This window comes from Girardinichthys multiradiatus, chromosome 8 (genome assembly GCF_021462225.1).
Source record: "Girardinichthys multiradiatus isolate DD_20200921_A chromosome 8, DD_fGirMul_XY1, whole genome shotgun sequence".
Classification (NCBI taxonomy): Eukaryota; Metazoa; Chordata; class Actinopteri; order Cyprinodontiformes; family Goodeidae; genus Girardinichthys; species Girardinichthys multiradiatus.
Genome location: NC_061801.1, coordinates 28,552,052 through 28,574,879, shown reverse-complemented (window position 1 = coordinate 28,574,879; position 22,828 = coordinate 28,552,052). Strand labels below are relative to the sequence as shown.

At 43.1% G+C, this 22,828-nt stretch overlaps 1 protein-coding gene across 12 annotated transcripts in view; it reads right to left on the bottom strand.

Moving 5' to 3' along the window:
* rimbp2a (RIMS binding protein 2a) overlaps positions 1-22,828 on the bottom strand; it is a 97,935-nt gene that overhangs the window by 34,021 nt on the left and 41,086 nt on the right. For 8 of the 12 annotated variants that reach the window (XM_047373556.1, XM_047373557.1, XM_047373559.1 and 5 more), the window contains exons 5-11: positions 22,482-22,692; positions 21,640-21,797; positions 21,436-21,515; positions 21,234-21,343; positions 8,640-9,449; positions 7,395-7,418; positions 1,621-1,772 (exon numbers count right to left, since the gene is read on the bottom strand). In XM_047373556.1, coding sequence (XP_047229512.1) covers positions 1,621-1,772; positions 7,395-7,418; positions 8,640-9,449; positions 21,234-21,343; positions 21,436-21,515; positions 21,640-21,797; positions 22,482-22,692 — 1,545 coding nt within the window. The remainder of the gene's footprint in view (positions 1-1,620; positions 1,773-7,394; positions 7,419-8,639; positions 9,450-21,233; positions 21,344-21,435; positions 21,516-21,639; positions 21,798-22,481; positions 22,693-22,828) is intronic. The other 4 variants (XM_047373558.1, XM_047373568.1, XM_047373563.1 and 1 more) reach the window with 3 other exon arrangements.

Below are 22,828 nucleotides of genomic sequence, written 5' to 3'. Positions count from 1 at the left end.
AAGTAGTAATCTCAGACAAAAAAGACCGGTTTGTTTGAAATTTATTTCTAACCTTGAGTTTTTACAGGTGAATACAGGTGATTCCCATTCAGACACTTTGATTTCGTAGGACAGACCTGTTGTCAGTTAAGGTTATTCTAGTTTCCCTTAAGGTACTACAAACATCTGAATCAGCATAACTGGACTGTTTAACATCTGAAACAGCTATGTTTCATAATCTATATGTTAGAACAGAGGATCCCAAAGTGGGGGTCGCGAGACAGCAAGTGTGGGGTCACGAGATGATTTTCAGAATCATAGTGATTTGACCGTTGTGTTGTATGCAGGGCCAAACGAGACAAAATAAATAAATAAATTTCACATGAAATGAATAATTGTACCATGTCCCATTAAATAATTAAATAATAAATGATGAAAAATAAATTCATTTAAAAATACATATTACTTCACTCTATATTTTACAAATAAATATAGAGTGTGAAAATTATATTTATTTTTAGGGAGTCATCAGTCTCTGGCACTGTTATTTTGAGGGCCACAGGCTGAAAAGTTTGGATACCCCAGCATTAGAAGATTAAAAATATTAAATCAATACTTTAAAAAACTATCTCGGGAGGTGTTCCAGGCACGTCCCGGCGGGAGGAGGCCCAGGGGACGGCCCAGGACACGCTGGAGGGACTATGTCTCTCGGCTGGCCTGGGAACGCCCTGGGATCGCCCCGGAGGAGCTGGAGGAGGTGTCTGAGGAGAGGGACGTCTGAGCGTCTCTGCTGAGTCTGCTGCCCCCGCGACCCGGTCCCGGATAAGCAGAAGACGACGAGTATGAGTACTTTAAAAGCTAAGAGGCACATAATATTTCTATTTTCACATGTCATGTGTTTCACATTTTAGGCATACCACATGGAGAAATTAGTTGCCTAGATGTGCCAGGTTAGTTTTGCTCTACAAAAATGATCTCTCAAGCTGGAATGCTAATTGTGTGATTGATTTGATTAAATCAAGACTGCATCTAGCATTACTGTAGAAATACTGTAGACTATAATAGTAACCTGTGTTTGTATGACGTTCAACCACTTGGATTACTTGTGTATGAGTGCTTGGGTGGGTGGATCCACCCAACCAAGGCAATGATTTTTCCTGTATAGTACCATCCTAAGCACACAATTATATTCCAAGACTGAAGAAAACGAAAAACATGATTCATCATCTCACAAGCTCTCAGAGAGAGAAAAAAGTTAATTTCTTCTATTTGCATTTGAAACTGTATTTATTATTGCAGCCGTTCATGTAATTATTAACTGCTGGAAACCAGATTACACCTCAACCTTTCAGATGAGATGTTTTGATTTGCTTGAGCTGTCACCAGAGGGGGTGAGAGACCTTTCCAAGACATTAAAATGTCCCAGAAAGTGAGTCGTGCTTTGAACAGTAATCACAAGTAGGTGGCTTCGCTGTATACACCAAAGAGATTTAGGACAAAATGACATAGTCAATGAGCATTATATCTCTATTTTGGGCTAATATCCTGAAATTAAGAAGGGACTCACCATCACTCACTATTCTGTCAAAGCTAAAAAGAGGACATTGTCTAAGTTAATATTGCTTAGACATGTTCACTCACCCTTTGTCCTTTAGTGCAGACTGCATAGCCAACGACATTTGCCCCATTAGATGTGCCTGTCGGAGAGAGGACGGGAGGCTTCCAGCGGACTTGAAGAACACCTGGAGCCTGCCCACAGTGCACCTGAACATCTTGCGGGGGCATTGGGGGGCCTGAAAGGTATAGAATCATGGGTAAGAAAATATTCTCCACCAAATGGTTTACCGGTCTGATATCGACAGTATACAAACAAGAGGGAAAGATGTAAAGCATTCCTTTAATGCATAAATAAGTATACATACAACCATGCAGAGGGATATATGACTATAAATGAGGAAGTGATAGAGGAAGTGCAGGTAATATTTTACAGGGGGATTTATATTTTTTATTTCATTACCTTCATTATAATAATCAATCATAAAAGCAAATTTAGCTATGCAATCATTTCAAACACCTCATCAATACTTTGTGAAGACACATGCATATACTTCTTAGTGACATATAGGAGGAGATAATAACAAGACATTGTGTTGCAGAAGTCATAAAATTGCCAGAAGAATGTAGATGTCATTGGGTCTGAAGCTTTTTAATTGTTTCTCTCAGATATGAGCTGATTTGATGTTAAAAAAAACATGGTTTTTGCCGATAAAGTAGCTTGTTTAAGTTTAGGCGTGAAATGTATTTATGCTTAAGTCTCACATTTCTGACCTGGTTATTAAGACATCCTGACTATCTCATGGAAAAGGGAAATGTTTGGCAACAGTTGTGCAGTGATGTGTGTGTGAAGGTTTATGGCAAATCTTTGCAGATTTTTTGCAAGCTTCATTTATGCAAACACCAGCCCCTTTCAAATCATCCTTTCGTTCTGTAATGTGCAACTGCCTACACCTTGCGATCAACTGGAAACCCATGACACAGAATGGGCAGCTGACCTCAACCCAGCAATAATACACCCCAGATCCACCTTGAGCCACAGTCAAAAAAAACCATATTTACTAAACTGTAGAGATTGCAGAATGTGTGTAACAGTACAAAGCAAACACACATCTGCATCAGCACAACCCTCCAGCTGTTTAACAGCGAATTAATCTCCAGTGTCTGTCTGATCGGAATAATAAATTGATCTGCAGAATCTGATGCAGATAATAACATAGTGAACATGGTAACATCAACGTTTTTGTATTTTAACCATTTAACACAATTGATTTTCTGGGAAACGTGACACAAAGGTCAGTGCTGGGTGGGATGGGTTTCCCATCAGGGAAATCCTACAAGTCTTACGTGGGTAAATGCTGGAGTTGTAAGCAGCACTCCTTTGGTTCCACAAACCCAACTACATAATCTGAGCGCACACATGCTCTTTAATCTTGATAGATTGACTTGCGAGATTTAAAGGACAAATTGATCTGTAACGGAGGTTCGTAGTGGTGTGTTTATTGCAAAGCTATGATCTGAAAGAGCCTAATATAAATATCAGGGATTTTGTCTTGGCATTGAGTCCGCCTTTCAGATATTCATTAGTATTATTCTAGTTCAAATCTGAAAAGCTTTAATCTGATAGTTTTTGTCTTGTATTAATTAAGTAAAACAAAAAAAACTTGAACCGTCACCTTAACGTGGTGGAGGGTTTGAGTGCTCAAATGATCCTAGAGGCTATGTTGTCTGGGGCCTAAATGCCCCTGGTAGGGTCTCCCATGGCAAACAGGTTCTAGGTGATGGGTCAGACAAAGAATGGTTCAAGAACCCCTCATGAAGAACACAATATCGAGGCACGTGACGTCGCCCGGTACGGCGGAGCCGGGGTCCCACCCTGGAGCCAGGCCTGGGGTCGGGACTCGTCGGAGAGCGCCTGGTGGCCGGGTTGCTCCTCGCGGGACCCGGCCGGGCCAAGCTCGAACGAGAGACGCGAGGCCATCCCCCAGTGGGCCCACCACCTGCAGCGGGAACTGTGAGGGACCGGTGCAAAGAGGATTGGGTGGCGGACGAAGGTGGAGACCTCAACGGCCCGATCCCCGGATGCTTAGGCTGGCTCTAGGGACGTGGAATGTCACCTCGCTGGGGGGGAAGGAGCCTGAGCTTGTGCGGGAGGTCGAGAGATATCGACTAGAAATAGTCGGGCTCGCCTCCACGCACAGCGTGGGCTCTGGAACCCATCTCCTTGAGAGGGGTTGGACTCTCTTCTACTCTGGAGTGGCCCACGGGGAGAGGCGGCGGGCCTCCCCGCGTGTGGGTTTGCTTGTTGCCCCCCAGCTCAGCCGTCTCGTGTTGGGGTTTACCCCAGTGGATGAGAGGGTTGTATCCCTGCGCCTTCGGGTTGGGGAGAGGTCTCTGACTATCATTTCAGCCTACGGGCCGAGTGGTAGTGCAGAGTACCCTGCCTTCTTGGCGTCCCTGTCGGGGGTGCTGGATAGTGCCCCTCCCGGGGACTCCATTATTCTGCTGGGGGACTTCAACGCCCACGTGGGGAACGACAGTGACACCCGGAGAGGCGTGATCGGGAGGAATGGCCTCCCCGATCTGAATCCGAGTGGTGTTTTGTTATTGGACTTCTGTGCTAGTCACGGATTGTCCATAACGAACACCATGTTCAAACATAAGGGTGTCCATCAGTGCACTTGGCACCAGGACACCCTAGGCAGGAGGTCGATGATCGACTTTGTTGTCGTATCATCAGACCTTCGGCCGCATGTTTTGGACACTCGGGTGAAGAGAGGGGCTGAGCTGTCCACTGATCATCACCTGGTGGTGAGTTGGATCCGCTGGAGGAGGAGAAAGCCGGACAGACTCGGCAGGCCAAGCGCATAGTGAGAGTCTGCTGGGAACGCCTGGCGGAGCCCTCGGCCAGGGATGTATTCAACTCCCACCTCCGGGAGAGCTTCGACCAGATCCCGGGGGATGTTGGAGACATAGAGTCCGAGTGGACCATGTTCTCTGCATCTATTGTCGATGCTGCTGCCCATAGCTGCGGCCGTAAGGTCTGCGGTGCCTGTCGTGGTGGCAATCCCAGAACCCGGTGGTGGACACCGGCAGTAAGGGATGCTGTTAAGTTGAAGAAGGAGTCCTATCGGCTGTGGTTGGCTTGTGGGACTCCTGAGGCGGCTGACGGGTACCGTGAGGCCAAGCGTGCTGCGGCCCGGGCTGTGGCAGAGGCAAAAACTCGGGCCTGGGAAGAGTTCGGTGAGGCCATGGAGAAGGACTACCGTTTGGCTTCGAAGCGATTCTGGCAAACCGTCCGGCGCCTCAGGAGGGGGAAGCAGTGCTTTGCCAACACTGTTTATAGTGGGGGCGGGAGGCTGCTGACCTCGACTGAGGACATTATCGGGAAGTGGAAGGAGTACTTCGAGGATCTCCTCAATCCTGCCATCACGCATTCCGTGGTGGAAACAGAGGCTGGGGACTCGGGGTTGGATTCTTTCATCACCCAGGCTGAAGTCACCGAGGTGGTTAAAAAGCTCCGCGGTGGCAAGACTTCGGGGGTGGATGAGATCCGCCCTGAGTACCTCAAATGTCTGGATGTTGTAGGGCTGTCATGGTTGACACGCCTCTTCAACATTGCGTGGCGGTCGGGGACAGTGCCTCTGGACTGGCAGACTGGGGTGGTGGTCCCCCTTTATAAGAAGGGGGACCGGAGGGTGTGTTCCAACTACAGGGGGATCACACTCCTCAGCCTCCCTGGTAAGGCCTATGCCAGGGTATTGGAGAGGAGAGTCCGACCGATAGTCGAACCTCGGCTTCAGGAGGAACAGTGTGGTTTTCGTCCCAGCCGTGGAACACTGGACCAGCTCTATACCCTCTACAGGGTGCTCGAGGGTTCATGGGAGTTTGCCCAACCGGTTCACGTGTGTTTTGTGGACCTGGAGAAGGCATTCGACTGTGTCCCTCGTGATGCCCTGTGGGGGGTGCTCCAGGAGTATGGAATCGGGGGCCCTTTATTAGGGGCCATCCGGTCCCTGTACGAGCGGAGCAGGAGTTTGGTCGGACCTGTTCCCAGTGCATGTTGGACTCCGGCAGGGCTGCCCTTTGTCGCCGGTCCTGTTCATAACTTTTATGGACAGGATTTCTAGACGCAGCCAAGGGCCGGAGGGGGTCTGGTTTGGGGACCAGTGGATTTCGTCTCTTCTTTTTGCGGATGACGTGGTCCTGCTGGCCCCCTCTAGCCAAGACCTACAGCATGCGCTGTGGCGGTTCGCAGCCGAGTGTGAAGCGGCTGGGATGAGGATCAGCTCCTCCAAGTCCGAGGCCATGGTACTCGACCGGAAAAGGGTGGCTTGTCCTCTTCAGGTTGGAGGGGAGTTCCTGCCTCAAGTGGAGGAGTTTAAGTATCTCGGGGTCTTGTTCACGAGTGAGGGAAGAATGGAGCGGGAGATTGACAGACGGATCGGTGCAGCTGCCACAGTAATGGGGGCGCTGTGCCGGTCCATTGTGGTGAAGAGAGAGCTGAGCCGAAAAGCAAAGCTCTCAATTTACTGGTCGGTCTACGTTCCTACCCTCACCTATGGCCATGAACTTTGGGTCATGACCGAAAGAACGAGATCACGGATACAAGCGGTTGAAATGAGCTTCCTCCGTAGGGTGGCCGGGCACTCCCTTAGAGATAGGGTGAGGAGCTCGGCCATCCGGGAGGAGCTCGGAGTAGAGCCGCTGCTCCTCCACATTGAGAGGAGCCAGTTGAGGTGGCTCGGGCATCTATACCGGATGCCTCCTGGACGCCTTCCTCGGGAGGTGTTCCAGGCACGTCCCACCGGGAGGAGGCCCAGGGGACGGCCCAGGACACGATGGAGGGACTATGTCTCTCGGCTGGCCTGGGAACGCCTTGGGCTCCCCCTGGAGGAGCTGGAGGAGGTGTCTGGAGAGAAGGACGTCTGGGCGTCTCTGCTGAGTCTGCTGCCCCCGCGACCCGGTCCTGGATAAGTGGAAGACGATGAACGAACGAAAAAAAACTTGGTGGTTTTTAGCTACTTTGTTGAAAAATAAAACAAGAATTTTATTTCAGGCTTTTGAATAATATCTGATAAAAACAAAACTGTTATTCAAGCCTGATAACATTTAATTCCAATTAAATTTACTATTTCATCGTGGTTAAATATTGTTTCTTAAGAAGCAGGACATTTCTATTATGTATGTACACTGATATTTCCTAACCATTAACTGGCCTTAAATGAAATACATTAAATTAAGAGAAAGCTGTTCTCTATCCAAAACGAATGAAACAATCTGGGTTTTATTTCCTTCTTTCCCACATGCAAGACATAATACGCAAAAGTGAGTCAAGCTCGTTTTTGTTTTTCCCTTTACCGAAACTTTGGATCATTCATGCAAATTCCAGAAATAATAAAAAAATAATTAAAGAAAAAACAAATAAATCAAACAAAAAATGCAGCAGTCAAATGACCCTGGTTTAAATGAAGCTGTTTTTGTTTCTTCTCAAGGTAGTTTATAAGATGGCAAAATGAATCCTATGAACTGTATCATGTGCTGTTCAACTGCTCACTAATTGGTCACGTGCTCTGTATGGAAAACATGGACAAAAATGCAAATTAATCTGATCACAAAAAACAAAAGGGTGTTAAAATTCGCATTCATGTAAATTTATTGTTTGTCAATGAAACATACCTCCTCAACCAGAAACAAATTCAACATTACCCGCATGCCTTGAGTGAATATGTAATAATCATCCTTCCACCAAAATTAAAAGACTGGTAAAAGTACTAATGACATATTTGCCGACTGGCTTTTAGTAATAGTCAGGGGGAAACATTGAAAAACCAACCAAGCACTGATGCTCAATCTCTGACCTGTTCTGCAAAAGAGCGTTGGGCCTAGATGGAATACAATACACAAAAAAATAGCATAAGATCAAACTGTTGGACCGTACTCTGTACAGCACACAACACAGATCATGTGATGTTGTCAATTAGAGTTTTTGTTCATGACTAATAAAATAAACAGTGGTACCAGACTATAAACATAATGTCAATAAGATGCTTATAAAAACCAAGTAAAACAAATGTTTGTTTTGTAACTTTGCCTTATCATACACTGTCTCGCAGGCCTACTCATATCCTTTTATTTTTTATGTATTTTACTGCAATGTCATGGGATAGACCAACACAAAGTGGCACATAATTGTCAAGCAGAGGGAAATGGATACATGTTTTTCTTTTTCGATTTACAAAAAAAACTGAAAAGTGTATTGTGCATATGTATTTAACCCCCTTTACTCTGACATCCCTAACTGAAATCTAGTGTGTCCTTTAGAAGCCTCCGGAAGTCACCTAATTAGTAAATAGACTCTAACTGTATGTATTTTATCTGAGTATGACTGCTGCTGTTCTGTGAAGGCTTAAGAGGTTTGTTAGAGAACATTAGTGAACAAACAGCATAATGAATACCATAAAACACCCCAGACATTCCAGGGATGCCTTAAGCCATGCTCGGGACACCACAAACATGTGAACATTGGGGTTATGTTAAGATGAGCCAAAATTTTACTTGTTTGCCCACTTGCAATAGAGTATGTGTGGTGTAAAACTAACACTGCACATCACCCTGGACACACCACCCCCATGGTGACGGCAGCATGATGCTGTGGGAATGCTTTCCTTTAGATTGAGGATGGAGCATTATGCAAGGAAATCCAGATAGAAAACCTGTCAATAGCTTCAAAAAACTTCAGACTGGGGTGGAAGTCTCTACAGTTGAAAAGCTGGAAGAGACAAAAATACTTGCAGTTGTAATTGCAGCAAAAGGTTGTTCTACAATCTATTGAGTCATTGGGGGGTTCAATACATAAAAACTGAGCACTTTGTATTTGTAAAATAACTTAGAAAACCATGTATAATTTTTCTTTGAATTTTTAATTATGAACCATTAATGTTGCTCTATAACATAGAGTTCTACAAAACTACATTTAGATTTTTTGTTGTAATGTGACAAAATGTGAACTAGTTCAAGGGCAATGAATGTTTTTACAAGGTACTGTGGATATTGTTTGCTTATTACTGGATAGAAAAAAAAAAAAAAAAAACAACATTACTGACCTGCTGCTTGAGTGCAAAACTCCACTCCAGCTTCTTTCCTCTCTCTCTGCTCCAGAGGCAGTTGCCATGGTACCTGGTGGGGCTGTGCTACTACTGTGACCTTATACACCATCAGGGGCTTCAGGTTGTGGAACCGTAGTCGATACCTTCCAGGCTTCACTACAGCATGCTCCGCTCCATCTAAGTACACAGTGTGACTGTAGTTACTGTTGCTAGGCAGCCAGGAGAGCTCGGCAGTGTCCCGCTGGATGTCATCTACCCGCATTCCACACGGTGCCACTACCACGTTGGCTCCCACCAGCACGGTGCAACGGAGCTCGTCCGACAATCCACGGTCAGTGACGCTCTGCACAGAAACACGATAAATGCAGCTGTCCAAGTCCAGCTTTTCCAGCAAGCACTTGGTCCGGCCGGTGTATGGTATACTGGCACGAAGCTCCCCATCGACTAACACATTGTAGCCAGAGATGTTCCCCCAGCCCAAAGGCACTACCGGAGGCTCCCATGCCACAATAACACTTCGTGCCAGCTGCTTGATGAGAGTTATCTTACGGGGATAAGGCACAACATCTTCAGCTAGGTCCTCAGGATCCAGGGCTCCCCCTGTACCATTGCTACATGGAACCAGGGAATTGCTTGAGCCCAGCAGGACATCTTGGGAGGCACCTCCATCCACGGTTATCAGGGCCAGAGATGTGTGGTCCAGAGGGCCTAAGTCCTCCCCTCCCTCCCCTATTAGTTTTTCTTTATCCTGGACAAATTCCACAAAGTTGGAAGGAACAAGTCCTCTTTGGCCATCCAGCAGCTCCCCTGTGATACAGGAAGGAGACAAAGGTAAAAAAAAAAAAGAAAAAAAAAAAAGAAAAAGAGAAGAGAAGTACCTACAGTTGAACCTAAAATTTTTTCTACCTCCAGCATATTTAGATGTAAAACTGTTTTTATTCAATCAAATTTTCTTCTCTCATAGTAGATAAGAGGCACCTCATGCACAGAAATAAAACAATGTAAAAGTATTAGTTTAGAAAAACACTTTTTCACATTTTATTAAAAACAAATAACATGTTAAAAATTATATATACTCTTCTCTAAATGAAGGCACAATCATTGGCATTACAGCAATCAAACCCTTCCTATAATTGCTGACCAGCTTTTTGCATGTTTCCACTGGTATTTTGACAATTTATCTTTAAGTCTTTAAGGTAGAAAGGACATCACCCTAATCTTTAGTTCCCTCCACAGATTCTCCATCCGATTCCAGTCAGGGCTCTGGCTGGGCCACTCCAAAACCTTACTATTGGTTCCAGTCAGAACAAACGTATAATTAAAAGATAACTTTAAAAGTAAATCTACCTGGGGTATGAATAATATGGGATTCAACTAAGATTTAGGATACTCATTTGTATTAATACTGAAAAAAGAATATGCGATAAGATGAAAATAAAATTTTCCATTGAAATGTGCAGCATTCAAATGTGATTCCACCTGAAATTGTTAAATTGATGTATTTCTGGTAAAACAAGACAAAATCAACAAATTAAAGTAATTAAAATTAATTGTTCATAATAAAGCTACATGAAATGACTTAATGACAGAGCAGTGCAGATGTTTATCTGAAGAGTCATTTCTCCTTAATTCAACCTCTCAATGTGCCTTAAGGAAATAAAATAAAATGTTCCGTCTTCAACTTAAATTTTAGCTTGAACCTTTGAAAAATGTTCAGGAACACCCCCGAGTACCTAGACGACCTGTTCATTTCAGGAAAATATGGGCACCTATTTTTACTCATAGATGAGAAGCTTCAATTCAGCAAAGCTCATCTTCTTCCTTCAATCCTGTTTTCCACATGAGGCCTGTGAAACCTTCAGAGTATTTGCATCTGTCTCCTCATGTGTACATGAGCAAGTGACAGAGTGTGCTTTGCTTGTGTGCCGATGATTAAGCCCAGCCCCATTGGATTAGTCATCATACTAAAAGGGGCCACGGTCCCATGTTGTCAACAGTTTGGTCTGAGGCCCAAGTCTCCCTCCTATGTTGTAAATACAGAGCTCCTCCACAATGCCGTGCAATCTGACCACCCACGGCTAATGAATCACTGCAGATGAGTCCCACCGCGACTACAAGTCCACGTCGGCTGCACGATCGGTCGCTAGGGGGATTAGGACTGCCTGAGATGGAGAAGCCCCATAATTCTAAAGAGATTAGAAAGAGAGTCACTCCAATCAGCAGTTGTGAGAAAGTATGCAGTAAGTTGTTCATGGTGACATCCGGCGCTGACAAAGCAGAGGTCACAGAATGAACACAGCCAGAAGGCAGATGATGGACATTTTTAGTATGAGGGTGACAAGTCATGCAAACTGTCATGTAGGAGCAGGAAACGTCTTTGAACCAGTGTTTACAAAAATGACTTAATCAGCATTACAGTTCCTTTATATTAAGGTCAGACAGTGTTGTATTGTCCTCCCCATGCCTTGTACAACAAAGTTAATTAAAACACAGGAAATGTCCTAAATTAATCGCAATGTAAGATGTGATATACAGTATGTATGTATGCGCACTTAGAGTACTGTGCAAAAGTGTTGATCTCTTTTCTTTGGTTTGCTTCCAAGGAGGCAGACATTTTTCTAATATTGGTGAAATATTTTTCAGGTTTACTCAAGGCCTTTCAACGTTTTTTTTTGTTTTGTTTGTTTTTAGTCTGGTAGCTTTTTTTTTACTTATTTTAGTCATTTTTCACATCACAGAAAAAAAACTGTGACAGTTTGCATCAGACTACCTTCAATGGTAGGTAGCATTTATCTGCATTATTTTTGCAGTCAGAACACAATCCAACCTGAAACACAAAAAGTTCAATATTTTTTGTCACTAATTTCAGAAAGCAGAGCTAATATATTACATAGATTCATTAAACACAGAGTGAAATATTTCAGGCCTTTATTCTTGTAATTTTAATGAGTAATGAGTATGGCTTACAAAACTGAAAACCCAAAATTCAGTGTCTCGGAAAATTAAATATTACATAAGATCAAATAAATATAATATTTTAAACAGAAATGTCAAGCTTCTAAAAAGTATATCCATGTCTATACACTCAATACTTAGTTAGGCCTCCTTTTGCATTAATAACTGTGTCAATGATGCGTGGCATGGAGGCAATCAGCCTGTGGTACCATTGAGGTGTAATGGAAGCCCAGGTTGCTTAATTAGCCTTTGTGTCATCTGCATTGTTGGGTCTGGGGTCTCTCGTTTTCCTCAGGACAATACCCCATAGCTTTTTTAAGAGGTTCAGGTTAGGTGTGTTTGCTGAATATCAAACACAGAAATACCATGGTCATTGAACCAGCTTTTGGTACCTTTGACAGTGTGGGCAGGTGCCAAGTCCTCCTGGAAAGTAAAATCAGCATCTCCATAAAGCTTGTCAGCAGAAGGAAGCATGAAGTGCTCTAAAGTTTCCTGTTAGATGGCTGTGTTGACTGTGGACTTTGGGAAACACAGTGGACCAACACCAGCAGATGACATGGCACCCCAAGTCATCACTGACTGTGGAAACCTCACACTGGACTTCAGGCATTATGGATTCTGTGTCTCTCCACTCTTCCTCCAGACTCTGGGACCTTGATTTCCAAATGAAATGCAAACTTTACTTAAACCTGAAAAGAGGACTCTGGACCACTGAGTAACAGCCCCATAATTTTTCTCTTAAGCACAGGTAAGATGCTTATAGCCCATGTGTAGTACAGGTCCTTCTCAAAATATTAGCATATTGTGATAAAGTTCATTATTTTCCATAATGTCATGATGAAAATTTAACATTCATATATTTTAGATTCATTGCACACTAACTGAAATATTTCAGGTCTTTTATTGTCTTAATACAGATGATTTTGGCATACAGCTCATGAAAACCCCAAATTCCTATCTCACAAAATTAGCATATTTCATCCGACCAATAAAAGAAAAGTGTTTTTAATACAAAAAACCTCAACTTTCAAATAATCATGTACAGTTATGCACTCAATACTTGGTCGGGAATCCTTTGGCAGAAATGACTGCTTCAATGCGGCGTGGCATGGAGGCAATCAGCCTGTAGCACTGCTGAGGTCTTATGGAGGCCCAGGATGCTTCGATAGCGGCCTTTAGCTCATCCAGAGTGTTGGGTCTTGAGTCTCTCAATGTTCTCTTCACAATATCCCACAGATTCTCTATGAGGTTCAGGTCAGGAGAGTTGGCAGGCCAATTGAGCACAGTGATACCATGGTCAGTAAACCATTTACCAGTGGTTTTGGCACTGTGAGCAGGTGCCAGGTCGTGCTGAAAAATGAAATCTTCATCTCCATAAAGCTTTTCAGCAGATGGAAGCATGAAGTGCTCCAAAATCTCCTGATAGCTAGCTGCATTGACCCTGCCCTTGATAAAACACAGTGGACCAACACCAGCAGCTGACACGGCACCCCAGACCATCACTGACTGTGGGTACTTGACACTGGACTTCTGGCATTTTGGCATTTCCTTCTCCCCAGTCTTCCTCCAGACTCTGGCACCTTGATTTCCGAATGACATGCAGAATTTGCTTTCATCCGAAAAAAGTACTTTGGACCACTGAGCAACAGTCCAGTGCTGCTTCTCTGTAGCCCAGGTCAGGCGCTTCTGCCGCTGTTTCTGGTTCAAAAGTGGCTTGACCGGGGAATGCGGCACCTGTAGCCCATTTCCTGCACACGCCTGTGCACGGTGGCTCTGGATGTTTCTACTCCAGACTCAGTCCACTGCTTCCGCAGGTCCCCCAAGGTCAGGAATCGGCCCTTCTCCACAATCTTCCTCAGGGTCTGGTCACCTCTTCTCGTTGTGCAGCGTTTTCTGCCACACTTTTTCCTTCCCACAGACTTCCCACTGAGGTGCCTTGATACAGCACTCTGGGAACAGCCTATTCGTTCAGAAATTTCTTTCTGTGTCTTACCCTCTTGCTTGAGGGTGTCAATAGTGGCCTTCTGGACAGCAGTCAGGTCGGCAGTCTTACCCATGATTGGGGTTTTGAGTGATGAACCAGGCTGGGAGTTTTAAAGGCCTCAGGAATCTTTTGCAGGTGTTTAGAGTTAACTCGTTGATTCAGATGATTAGGTTCATAGCTCGTTTAGAGACCCTTTTAATGATATGCTAATTTTGTGAGATAGGAATTTTGGGTTTTCATGAGCTGTATGCCACAATCATCCGTATTAAGACAATAAAAGACCTGAAATATTTCAGTTAGTGTGCAATGAATCTAAAATATATGAATGTTAAATTTTCATCATTACATTATGGAAAATAATTAACTTTATCACAATATGTTAATATTTTGAGAAGGACCTGTATTTGTTTGTGCATCGTGGCTCTTAATGAGGTGACTAAGCCTCAGTCCACTCTGAAACTACCCCATATTCTTAATTGGATTCTACTTTATAATCCTGTCAAGGCTGTGGTTATCCCTATATCTAATGCACCTTTTCCTACCACACTTTTTTCCTTCCACTCAACTTTCTATGCATATGCTTGGACACAACACTGTGAACAACCAGCTTCTTTAGCAGTGAGCTTTTGTGGCTTAGCCTCCTCGTGGAAGGTGTCAATAACTGTATTGTGGTGATCAGTCAAGTTAGCTGTCTTCTCCATGATTGTATAGCCTACTGATCCAGATTGAGAGACCATTTAGAAGATCAGGAAACCTTTGCAGGTGTTTTGAGTTTATTAGATGATTAGGATGTGACATCATGAATTTCCAATATTTTACTTTTTACACAATATTTTAATTTTCTGAAACACTGAAGTATGGGATTTCATAAACTTTAAGCCATAATCATCAAAATTACAAGAAATAAATAATATTTCATGTAATGAATCTCAAATCATATTTGCATTTACTTTCTGAAATGAGTGACAAAAAAATGTTAAAGTTCACAATATTCTAATTGTTTTAGATTTACCTGTAATTTTCCTCAGTTCTCTCATATTGCAGTAATTAAACTTAACAATTAAGCTCATCAAGAGTTTTGTAACTAACACTCTTAAATGCATCTCAATTGTCATAATAACAATGTATATCAAGTCTCTAATGTATCAGTGATATTATAGAAAATCAATAGACCTGTTAATCTCCTGTTTGCCATTCATGGTCACACCTGACAGCCCCTTCTATAATATGCCTATGTTTTTATTTGTGTGTTAAAGCAGGTAACTGTGATAGTATCACTCAGGATGGATTAAAATGCCATTTTTGGATGGGTGTTGTTGTTGCAAAGTTACATCTGAATTAACCAGGCCGCTGGTTGATTTCAGGTATGGACAAAGCCAATGTAAGCAGTATCCTCTGTAAGATCTTCAGAAAGTCTGAAGAATTATTTATCCAGAGTACATAAAACATTTTTGGCTCCTTGGAAGGAAAGTGGAAAGAGACACAATGTAATATACTGTGATGTTCAGTGTAAATAGGTTTCAGATGCAAAGCAAAAAACGTAAAATCTAACTTATTAAATAAAGGATAAATGCAGGCCAATCCACACTTAATGTCCCTTTTCTGTCATTTTGTGGTTAATTTTTACTGATGCACATAGTTTTGTGTGTTTTGTCAGTTAAGCATTCTAATTCACATAAGACAACGTAACATTCACATAAAAAAGGTAACCATGTACTATTATATACATATATCTTTTTCATACAGAGGAAACCAGATGATGTTTACATACATTATGTAAAAAGACATTTATCTTTTTTTTCACATCTGACATTGAGAGATATTACAAATTTCCTTCTTTAGGTCAGTTAGGATCACGGAAATTAGAATTAAATTATAAGTGAATTTAGAATGCCAGAATAATGAGAGATTTTATTTTTAGGGCATTTTCTATTACTTTCTTCAAATTCAAAGCTTTACATCAACTAAGATTACTATAACTTTAAACAATTTAGGAAATCCCAGATGGTGATTCTATGCTGGTATAAACACCATGAAAATTTCCAGCCAACATACTGCCCCAGAATAGAGATGGGGTCTGTATCCTAGAGAGGTTTTTGATTAAAATGTCCAGATGTGCAGGTAAAAAGGCAAGGGACATTGTAAAGATGCTGGCTCAAGCTGGTAAAACGACTCCTGTACCACCAAGGCCACTCAGTGAGGAAGAAGCCATTACTCCAAAAGCAACATAAAAAAGCAACATAAAAAACTATTCTACAATTTGCAAATGCATTCAGGATCAAAAACCTTAACTTGTGGAGTCATGTCCTGTGGTCTGATGAAATTAAAAAAGTAGTGCTTGGCCATAATGACCTTTGTCATATTTAGAAGACAGGAGGAAGTTTGCAAGCCTGAGAACACCGCCCCAACAGTGAACTACAGGGCTGACAGCATCCTGTTATGGGGGTGTATTGCTGCAAGAGGGACTGGTGACCCTCCCCAAATAAACAGCACCATAAAGACAGACCTTTATGAAAGAAGAGGTCTTCGAAATGGATGATGACCCTAGGTATACAGCCAAATTTGTTAAAAGGTGACATGAGGTCAACAGATTCAATGTTTTGGAGTACCCACCACAAAAGCTTACTGCCAACTTTTAGTATTAAAGCTGCACACTCTTTTGTACATCAAGCGCTGATCTGAATCCAATAGAAATGTATGGGCAGAGCTGAACAGTTGTGTGTGAGCATTGTCGTCAACAAACCTTACCAGTTATGTCAGGAGGAATCAGAATCAGAATCAGCTTTATTGCCAAGTTCATACATACAAACAAGGAATTTGACTCCGGTACACTTTGCTCCTTGGTTTTGTTTTTGTATTACAGAATATACATATTTACAATGTACAATATAAACATATATAATAAAAAGGTGCATTTGCAACATCTGTATGCTGTTGTTTTGTACTCTATTGAATGTTCATCAGAGAAACAGCCTGGGGGAAGAAACTGTCTCTGTGGCAGCTGTTTTTTAGCAGACAGTGCTCTGTAGCGCCACCTGAGGGTAAAAGCCTAAACAGTTTATGTGCAGGGTGTGTGGGGTCTGCAGAGATTTTAGCAGCTACTTTCCTGACCCTAGACCTGTATAAGTCCTGGATGGAGGGACGGTCAGCCCTGATGATTCTCTCTGCAGTCCTGATTATTCATTGCAGTCTGGACCTGTCCTGTTTTGTGGATGAGCCAAACCACACTGAGATGGATGAAGACAGGACAGACTGAATGATGGCAGTGTAGAAGATGACCAGCAGCTCCTGTGGAAGGTTGAACTTCTTGAGTTGCCTCAGGAAGTACAGTCTCTGCTGGGACTTCTTTCGAACAGTGTCTATGTGTGAAGACCATCTCAGGTCCTCAGAGATGGTGGTTCCTAAGAACCTGAAGTGGTCCACAGCTGACACGATGTTGTTGAGGATGGTGAGGGGGGTGTATGGGGGTGGTGTTCTCCGAAGGTCCACCACCATTTCCACAGTCTTGAGTGGGTTGAGTTCAAGGTAGTTCTGACTGCACCAGTGTACCAGCCGATCCACCTGCTGTCTTTATGCAGACTCATCGCCGTCCTGGATCAGTCCAATGACAGTGATGTCGTCTGCAAACTTAAGGAGTTTCACGGACTAGTCTGATGAGGTGCAGTCATTTGTGTACAGAGAGAAGAGGAGTGGGGATAGAACACACCCCTGGGGGGCACCAGTACTTATTGATCTGGATCGGGAGAAGATGCTCCCCAGTCTCACCTGCTGCTGTCGGTCCATCAGGAAGCTGTTGATCCACTGACAGGTGGAGGCTGGGACGTTGAGCTGGGTGAGCTTCTGGTGAACAATGTCTGGTATGATGGTGTTGAAGGCCGAGCTGAAGTCTACAAACAGGATCCTGGTGTACGTCCCTGGGTGGTCGAGGTGTTGCAGGATGAAGTGTAGACCTAAGTTGACAGCATCATCTGCCGACCTGTTTGCTCGGTAAGCAAATTGCAGGGGGTCCAGCAGGGGGCCTGTGATGTCTTTCAGGTGCTTCAACACCAGCCGCTCAAAGGATTTCATGACCACAGACGTCAGGGCTACAGGCCTGTAGTCATTTAATCCTAGGATGGTGGGTTTCTTGGGCACCGGGATGATGGTGGATCGTTTGAGGCAGGAGGGGACCTCACATTTCTCCAGTGATTTATTGAAGATCCGTGTGAAGATTGGAGCGAGTTGATTAGCACAGGCTTTCAGGCTTGATGGGGAGACGTTATCAGGTCCTCCAGGTTTTTTGTTTTCATGCGCTGAAAGAGCCTATTTACATCTTCCTCGGAGATCTTTAGTGCAGGCAGAGGATCTGAAGGTAGGGGGTTGGTTGTTTTACGGGTCAAATCTGTTCCTGAATGGGTTGTGGAGGAGATGATTTGAGGTGTGAATGGCTTCTTGTCATGTCTGCAGTAGAAACCATTCAGACGGTTGGCCAGGAGACAACTCTGTTCAGGATGGGTGGAGGGGCTCTTGTAGGCAGTCAGGTTTCTCAGACCAGTCCATACAGCTGAAGTGTCACCAGTAGAAAGGCTGTTCTTCAGCTTCTCACTATAGTTTCTCTTGGCTGCTTTGATCTCTTTTGTTAGTCTGTTCCTGGCCTGCCTGTACCGCGTCCAATCTCCACTGCTGTGAGCTTCTTCCTTTTCCCTGCGCAGATTCCTGAGGTGTGGAGTAAACCATGGCTTGTTATTCCCAAAGGTGCAGAAGGTCTTGGTCTTCACACACATGTCCTCACAGAAACTGATGTATGATGTCACCACATCAGTTAGTTGGTTTAAGTCAGTGGCTGAGGTTTCAAAAACAGTCCAGTCTGTGCATTCAAAGCAGGCCTGTAGCATCTGCTTTGATTCCTCAGTCCACTTCTTAACAGTGTGAACCATGGGTTTGGAAGCTCTTAGTCTCTGTCTGTAGGTTGGGATGAGGTGGATTAGATAATGATCCGAAAAACCCAGAGCAGCCCTGGTAACAGCATGATATGAGTCCTTTAAAGTTGTGTAACAATGGTCCAGTGTGTTTTTGTCTCTGGTGGGACACTTAATATGCTGTCTGTATTTAGGGAGTTCATTGTAGAGGTTTGCTCTGTTAAAATCTCCCAGTATTATGATGAAAGAGTCCGTGTATTTTTTCTCCACGTCTGTAATCAGCTCAGCAAGGTGTTTTTCAGTGGCAGAAGTGCAGCCATGCGGTGGAAAATATGAGCCAATTATTATAAACGAGGAAAACTCTCTCGGTGAATAAAACGATTTACAGAGTATGGAAAATGACTCCAGATCCGGACTACATGTTTTCCCCAGCACTTTTATGTCTCTGCACCAACCTTCATTTATATAAAAGCAGATTCCGCCTCCTTGCTTCTATGGAAGCAAATCGTTACCATATTTCAAATGAAAAAGCATTTCCAGAAATGCTTTTTCATTTTAAGAATGTGGCTGCATTATTTGACCCATAAATAAAATTAGTAATCAATCATCCTATTTGCATTATCTTCTTCACGACTGCACATTTTATGCCATAATCAAAAAGAAAACAAAGCAGACATTGCTTTTTCATTTTAGTGGTCTGCCCGCAAAGTACTGCCCAGTACTCGAAAACGAAAAAGCATTCCGAGCGGCGGGCGCAGCAGAGTGACGTCAGCAGCCGCTCTTTCTCAGCTCCCTGCTGACCGAGCTACCCATCTTGTTCGGTAGGGGGCGCTATGCACGTCTGCATTGCATTACATTGCAAACGTGCCGAGAAATTGATTAAATTGCAGCAGGGCCGAGCTCAATTTGTGGCAGTGGCAGGCAGAACTGGCAGTTCCGGTGGCAGGCTGTGGCATCCTCGTGGCAGCCTTATGGCCTGGGACGTCCAGCGTGTTTTTGAGCATTTATTTATAATTTTCTGTGAGTGACAATTCAGAATAGCCGCTCGTGCTCTATAATAAACCGGCTGTTTGTGCAATAAATCGTCGTCATCCTTTCAACACGTCACACATACACATAGTGCTATTTATTTTCCATGTCAAGTAAATACATGTTATGGGTCTAAAGCTGTTTATTAAATAATAATCAATAATGAAATAATTATTTAAAGATAACAGGCTATAACAATGACATCCCGTTTGCCGATAATCAGCATTAGCTTCCACAAAAACAGCGGCAACCGCATTGGCAAGCTTTTACGGCCAGTCTGGCACCTTCTGGCATCCTCGCGGAATCCCCGGCCACCCTGCGGCAGGCTGTGGCAGCTTCGGTGGCAGGAACTACCAATTCTGCCTGCCACTGCCACAAATTGAGCTCGGCCCTGCTGCCATTCAATCATTTTCTCGGCACGTTTGCAATGTAATGCAATGCAGACGTGCACAGCACCCCCTACCAAACAAGATGGGTAGCTTGGTCAGCAGGGAGCTGAGGAAGAGCGGCTGCTGACGTCACTCTGCTGCGCCCGCCACTCGGAATGCTTTTTCGTTTTCGAGTTCTGGGCAGTACTTTGCGGGCAGACCAATAAAATGAAAAAGCAATGTCTGCTTTGTTTTCTTCTTGATTATGGCATAAGATGTGCAGTCGTGAAGAAGATAATGCAAATAGGATGATTGATTACTAATTTTATTTATGGGTCAAATAATGCAGCCACATTCTTAAAATGAAAAAGCATTTCTGGAAATGCTTTTTCATTTTCAAATTTTACATTTCAAATTGAATTTTGGTATCTATTTGCTGGGGTACATTTTGAAAAATAAATCTCAAATGTCTTTTTCTTTTTCATTTTAATTAAGTGAAAGAATGAGCAGTCTTGAAGAAGAAAATTAAAATGCAAATAGGATTATTGATTACCAATTTCATTTATGAGTCAAACAATGCAGCCACATTCTTAAAATGAAAAAGCATTTCTGAAAATGCTTTTTCATTTGAAATATGGTAACGATTTGCTTCCATACGCCTCTTCCCCGATAGCTCCGCGCTGCGATCCGCTCTGAGCAGCTGGAAGTCCGGCAACGGCAGTGGTGTGCGAAGTCCTCTTTTCGGAGCTTTACCAGCGTGCCAGCACGGTTTCCCCTCCGACGCTTTCGGCGCAGAATCCTGTATAGCGCCGCAGCTCCGCTTGCCAGGAGCTCAGTGAACCTCGGATCGATGAAAGATGGTGAAAAAATCCCAAGAGAGGACTCTCTGATGTTGAGAAGTTCCTCTCTACTGAATGAGACCACAAGATTGTGGCTCGAGAAACATAAAAACACACAAAATACAAAAACAAAGAGAGAGCGAAGCTCCGAGGCTACCATCGTCGGCGCCATCTTGAATGGCCCAAAATTCCAGCAATCTTTGAGAAGCTTGTTTAAGGATACCCAAAGCATTTCACCAAAGTAACACCGTTTAAAAGGCAATTCCTCCAACTACCAAAAAAGTGTATGTAAACGTCTGAATTTAAAAATTATATCAAGATATCTTAAACATATTTTACTCCTTGTTTTGGCATTTAGCAAATAGAAATAATTATTATAATCCTTACTTATCTGAAACAGGAAACAGTGACAAAAAAATGCATGTGTCTTTCTTTGCAATGTACTTAAATACCTGTTTAAACTTTACATTTGCAGCCAACATCAAAAACAGCTTAACAATAGTTTTTGTTCCCCTGACCTTCATAAAAGCCATCATCATCCATGTCTCCATACACATACAGATACTTTCCAGCCACAAGGGGGAGCTCTGCTTCAGGATGTTCATTCGGTCCATCATAAGGGTTATAACTTGTAAGAGAAAAGGTAAACGAATGTGTTGAATTTAGTGTGTGAAGAATCAAGACTGCACACATGAGTATTTTGATGCTTGTCTCTTTTACCTGTAACGGGCAGTACAAAGGCGAACCTGGCCAGTGTAGCGAGGTTTGGACCTTGGTGATGAGCTTGTCTCATCCTCCATCTATTGAGTAATCATAATTTCAAGTCATCCATCCTACTCAAAAGAAGCTAAAATGCAAGAAGATTGACTATAACCACTTAAAAAGACCATTGGGAAGTTTATGTGACGATGTTGTGTCACTCACCTCTGATGGGGGATGCTGTTGGGTGCTGCTGGAGCGGTCCGTTTCTACAATGCTGGATTTGACAGACAGCAGTTTGAATGCTTCACTGTCTTCAGTCTGCAGAGGGCAGGGCGAAAACTGAGGGATCAAAAGCTGAGCATTTGGTGCACTCTGATCACCTAGGAGACATTGATTTAAATAGCAAATAAATAGAGACTATCATTCCTCATGCACCCCATTAGCTGTTCATTGCACACTTATTGATTCCCTTGTTAAGCAATGGTACAGTTAACACCTTTCATGCCAAAGGCTTTTCTATCTCCGTCATTAATTCCCACCTGCAGCATATAAGTGTTCTTAAACATCACCCAGGGAAATACAGCAGGTGCAAAAACTTTTATTCTTTGAAGAAAATTGAAATGAAATATATAGACTTCTTGTTATGTGTGAGAAAGTACCAAAGATAGGGAAGAAGCCACATCTTTTTCTACATTAGTGATTGAATTTATAAGGGTAAATAGAAAGGTAGCTATGTTGAGTAACCTTAGCTAATGTGTAACAATTGTACACATTAGCTACATTTTTAAAGCACTGCAATTTTTTATACTTTGTTTAAATTGAGTCAGTCTTTCTTGTAATATAAAGCGTTTTTGATCAATAGTTTTTCAGATTCAGGCAGAGTCTTTATTCTGTCACTGAGCACTCTCTCTCGTTGGATGTACACTGTGCAGAAAAGAAAAAATACTTTTTTTTTTTAAATACAGTTTTGAATGGTGTAAATTACATTTATATTATACATTAAGCCTTTGAATAAATAAATTAAACTCTAAAAGCTCTGCTTTTAAGTTAAATCAATGACAAACCTTTCTGCGATTGGGCTTCAAATTCAAATTCAACAAAGACCTGGGAGAGTTTCTCTTCTGGTGAGGCTGGGATCTGGGACACCAAGGTGGAATAACTATTAAGGAACTCCACAGGCTCTGATTGCAAACGGACGTTTGGCGGCCTTTTTGACAGCTGGTGGAAGTGTTCACTGTGTGACCTGCATTTCTGCTCCAGGTCACAAAGTTTGACCTTTGACAGAGAGGAGAGAGAGCAGAAAGTGGTGTCCTCAACAATAGGAGGGAATGAGAGAAATAATGATTCATCATTTTTAATTATGCAGGTACTAGCCCTGTCCTGAAGAAGTCCTGTTTTATCTATACCGGCT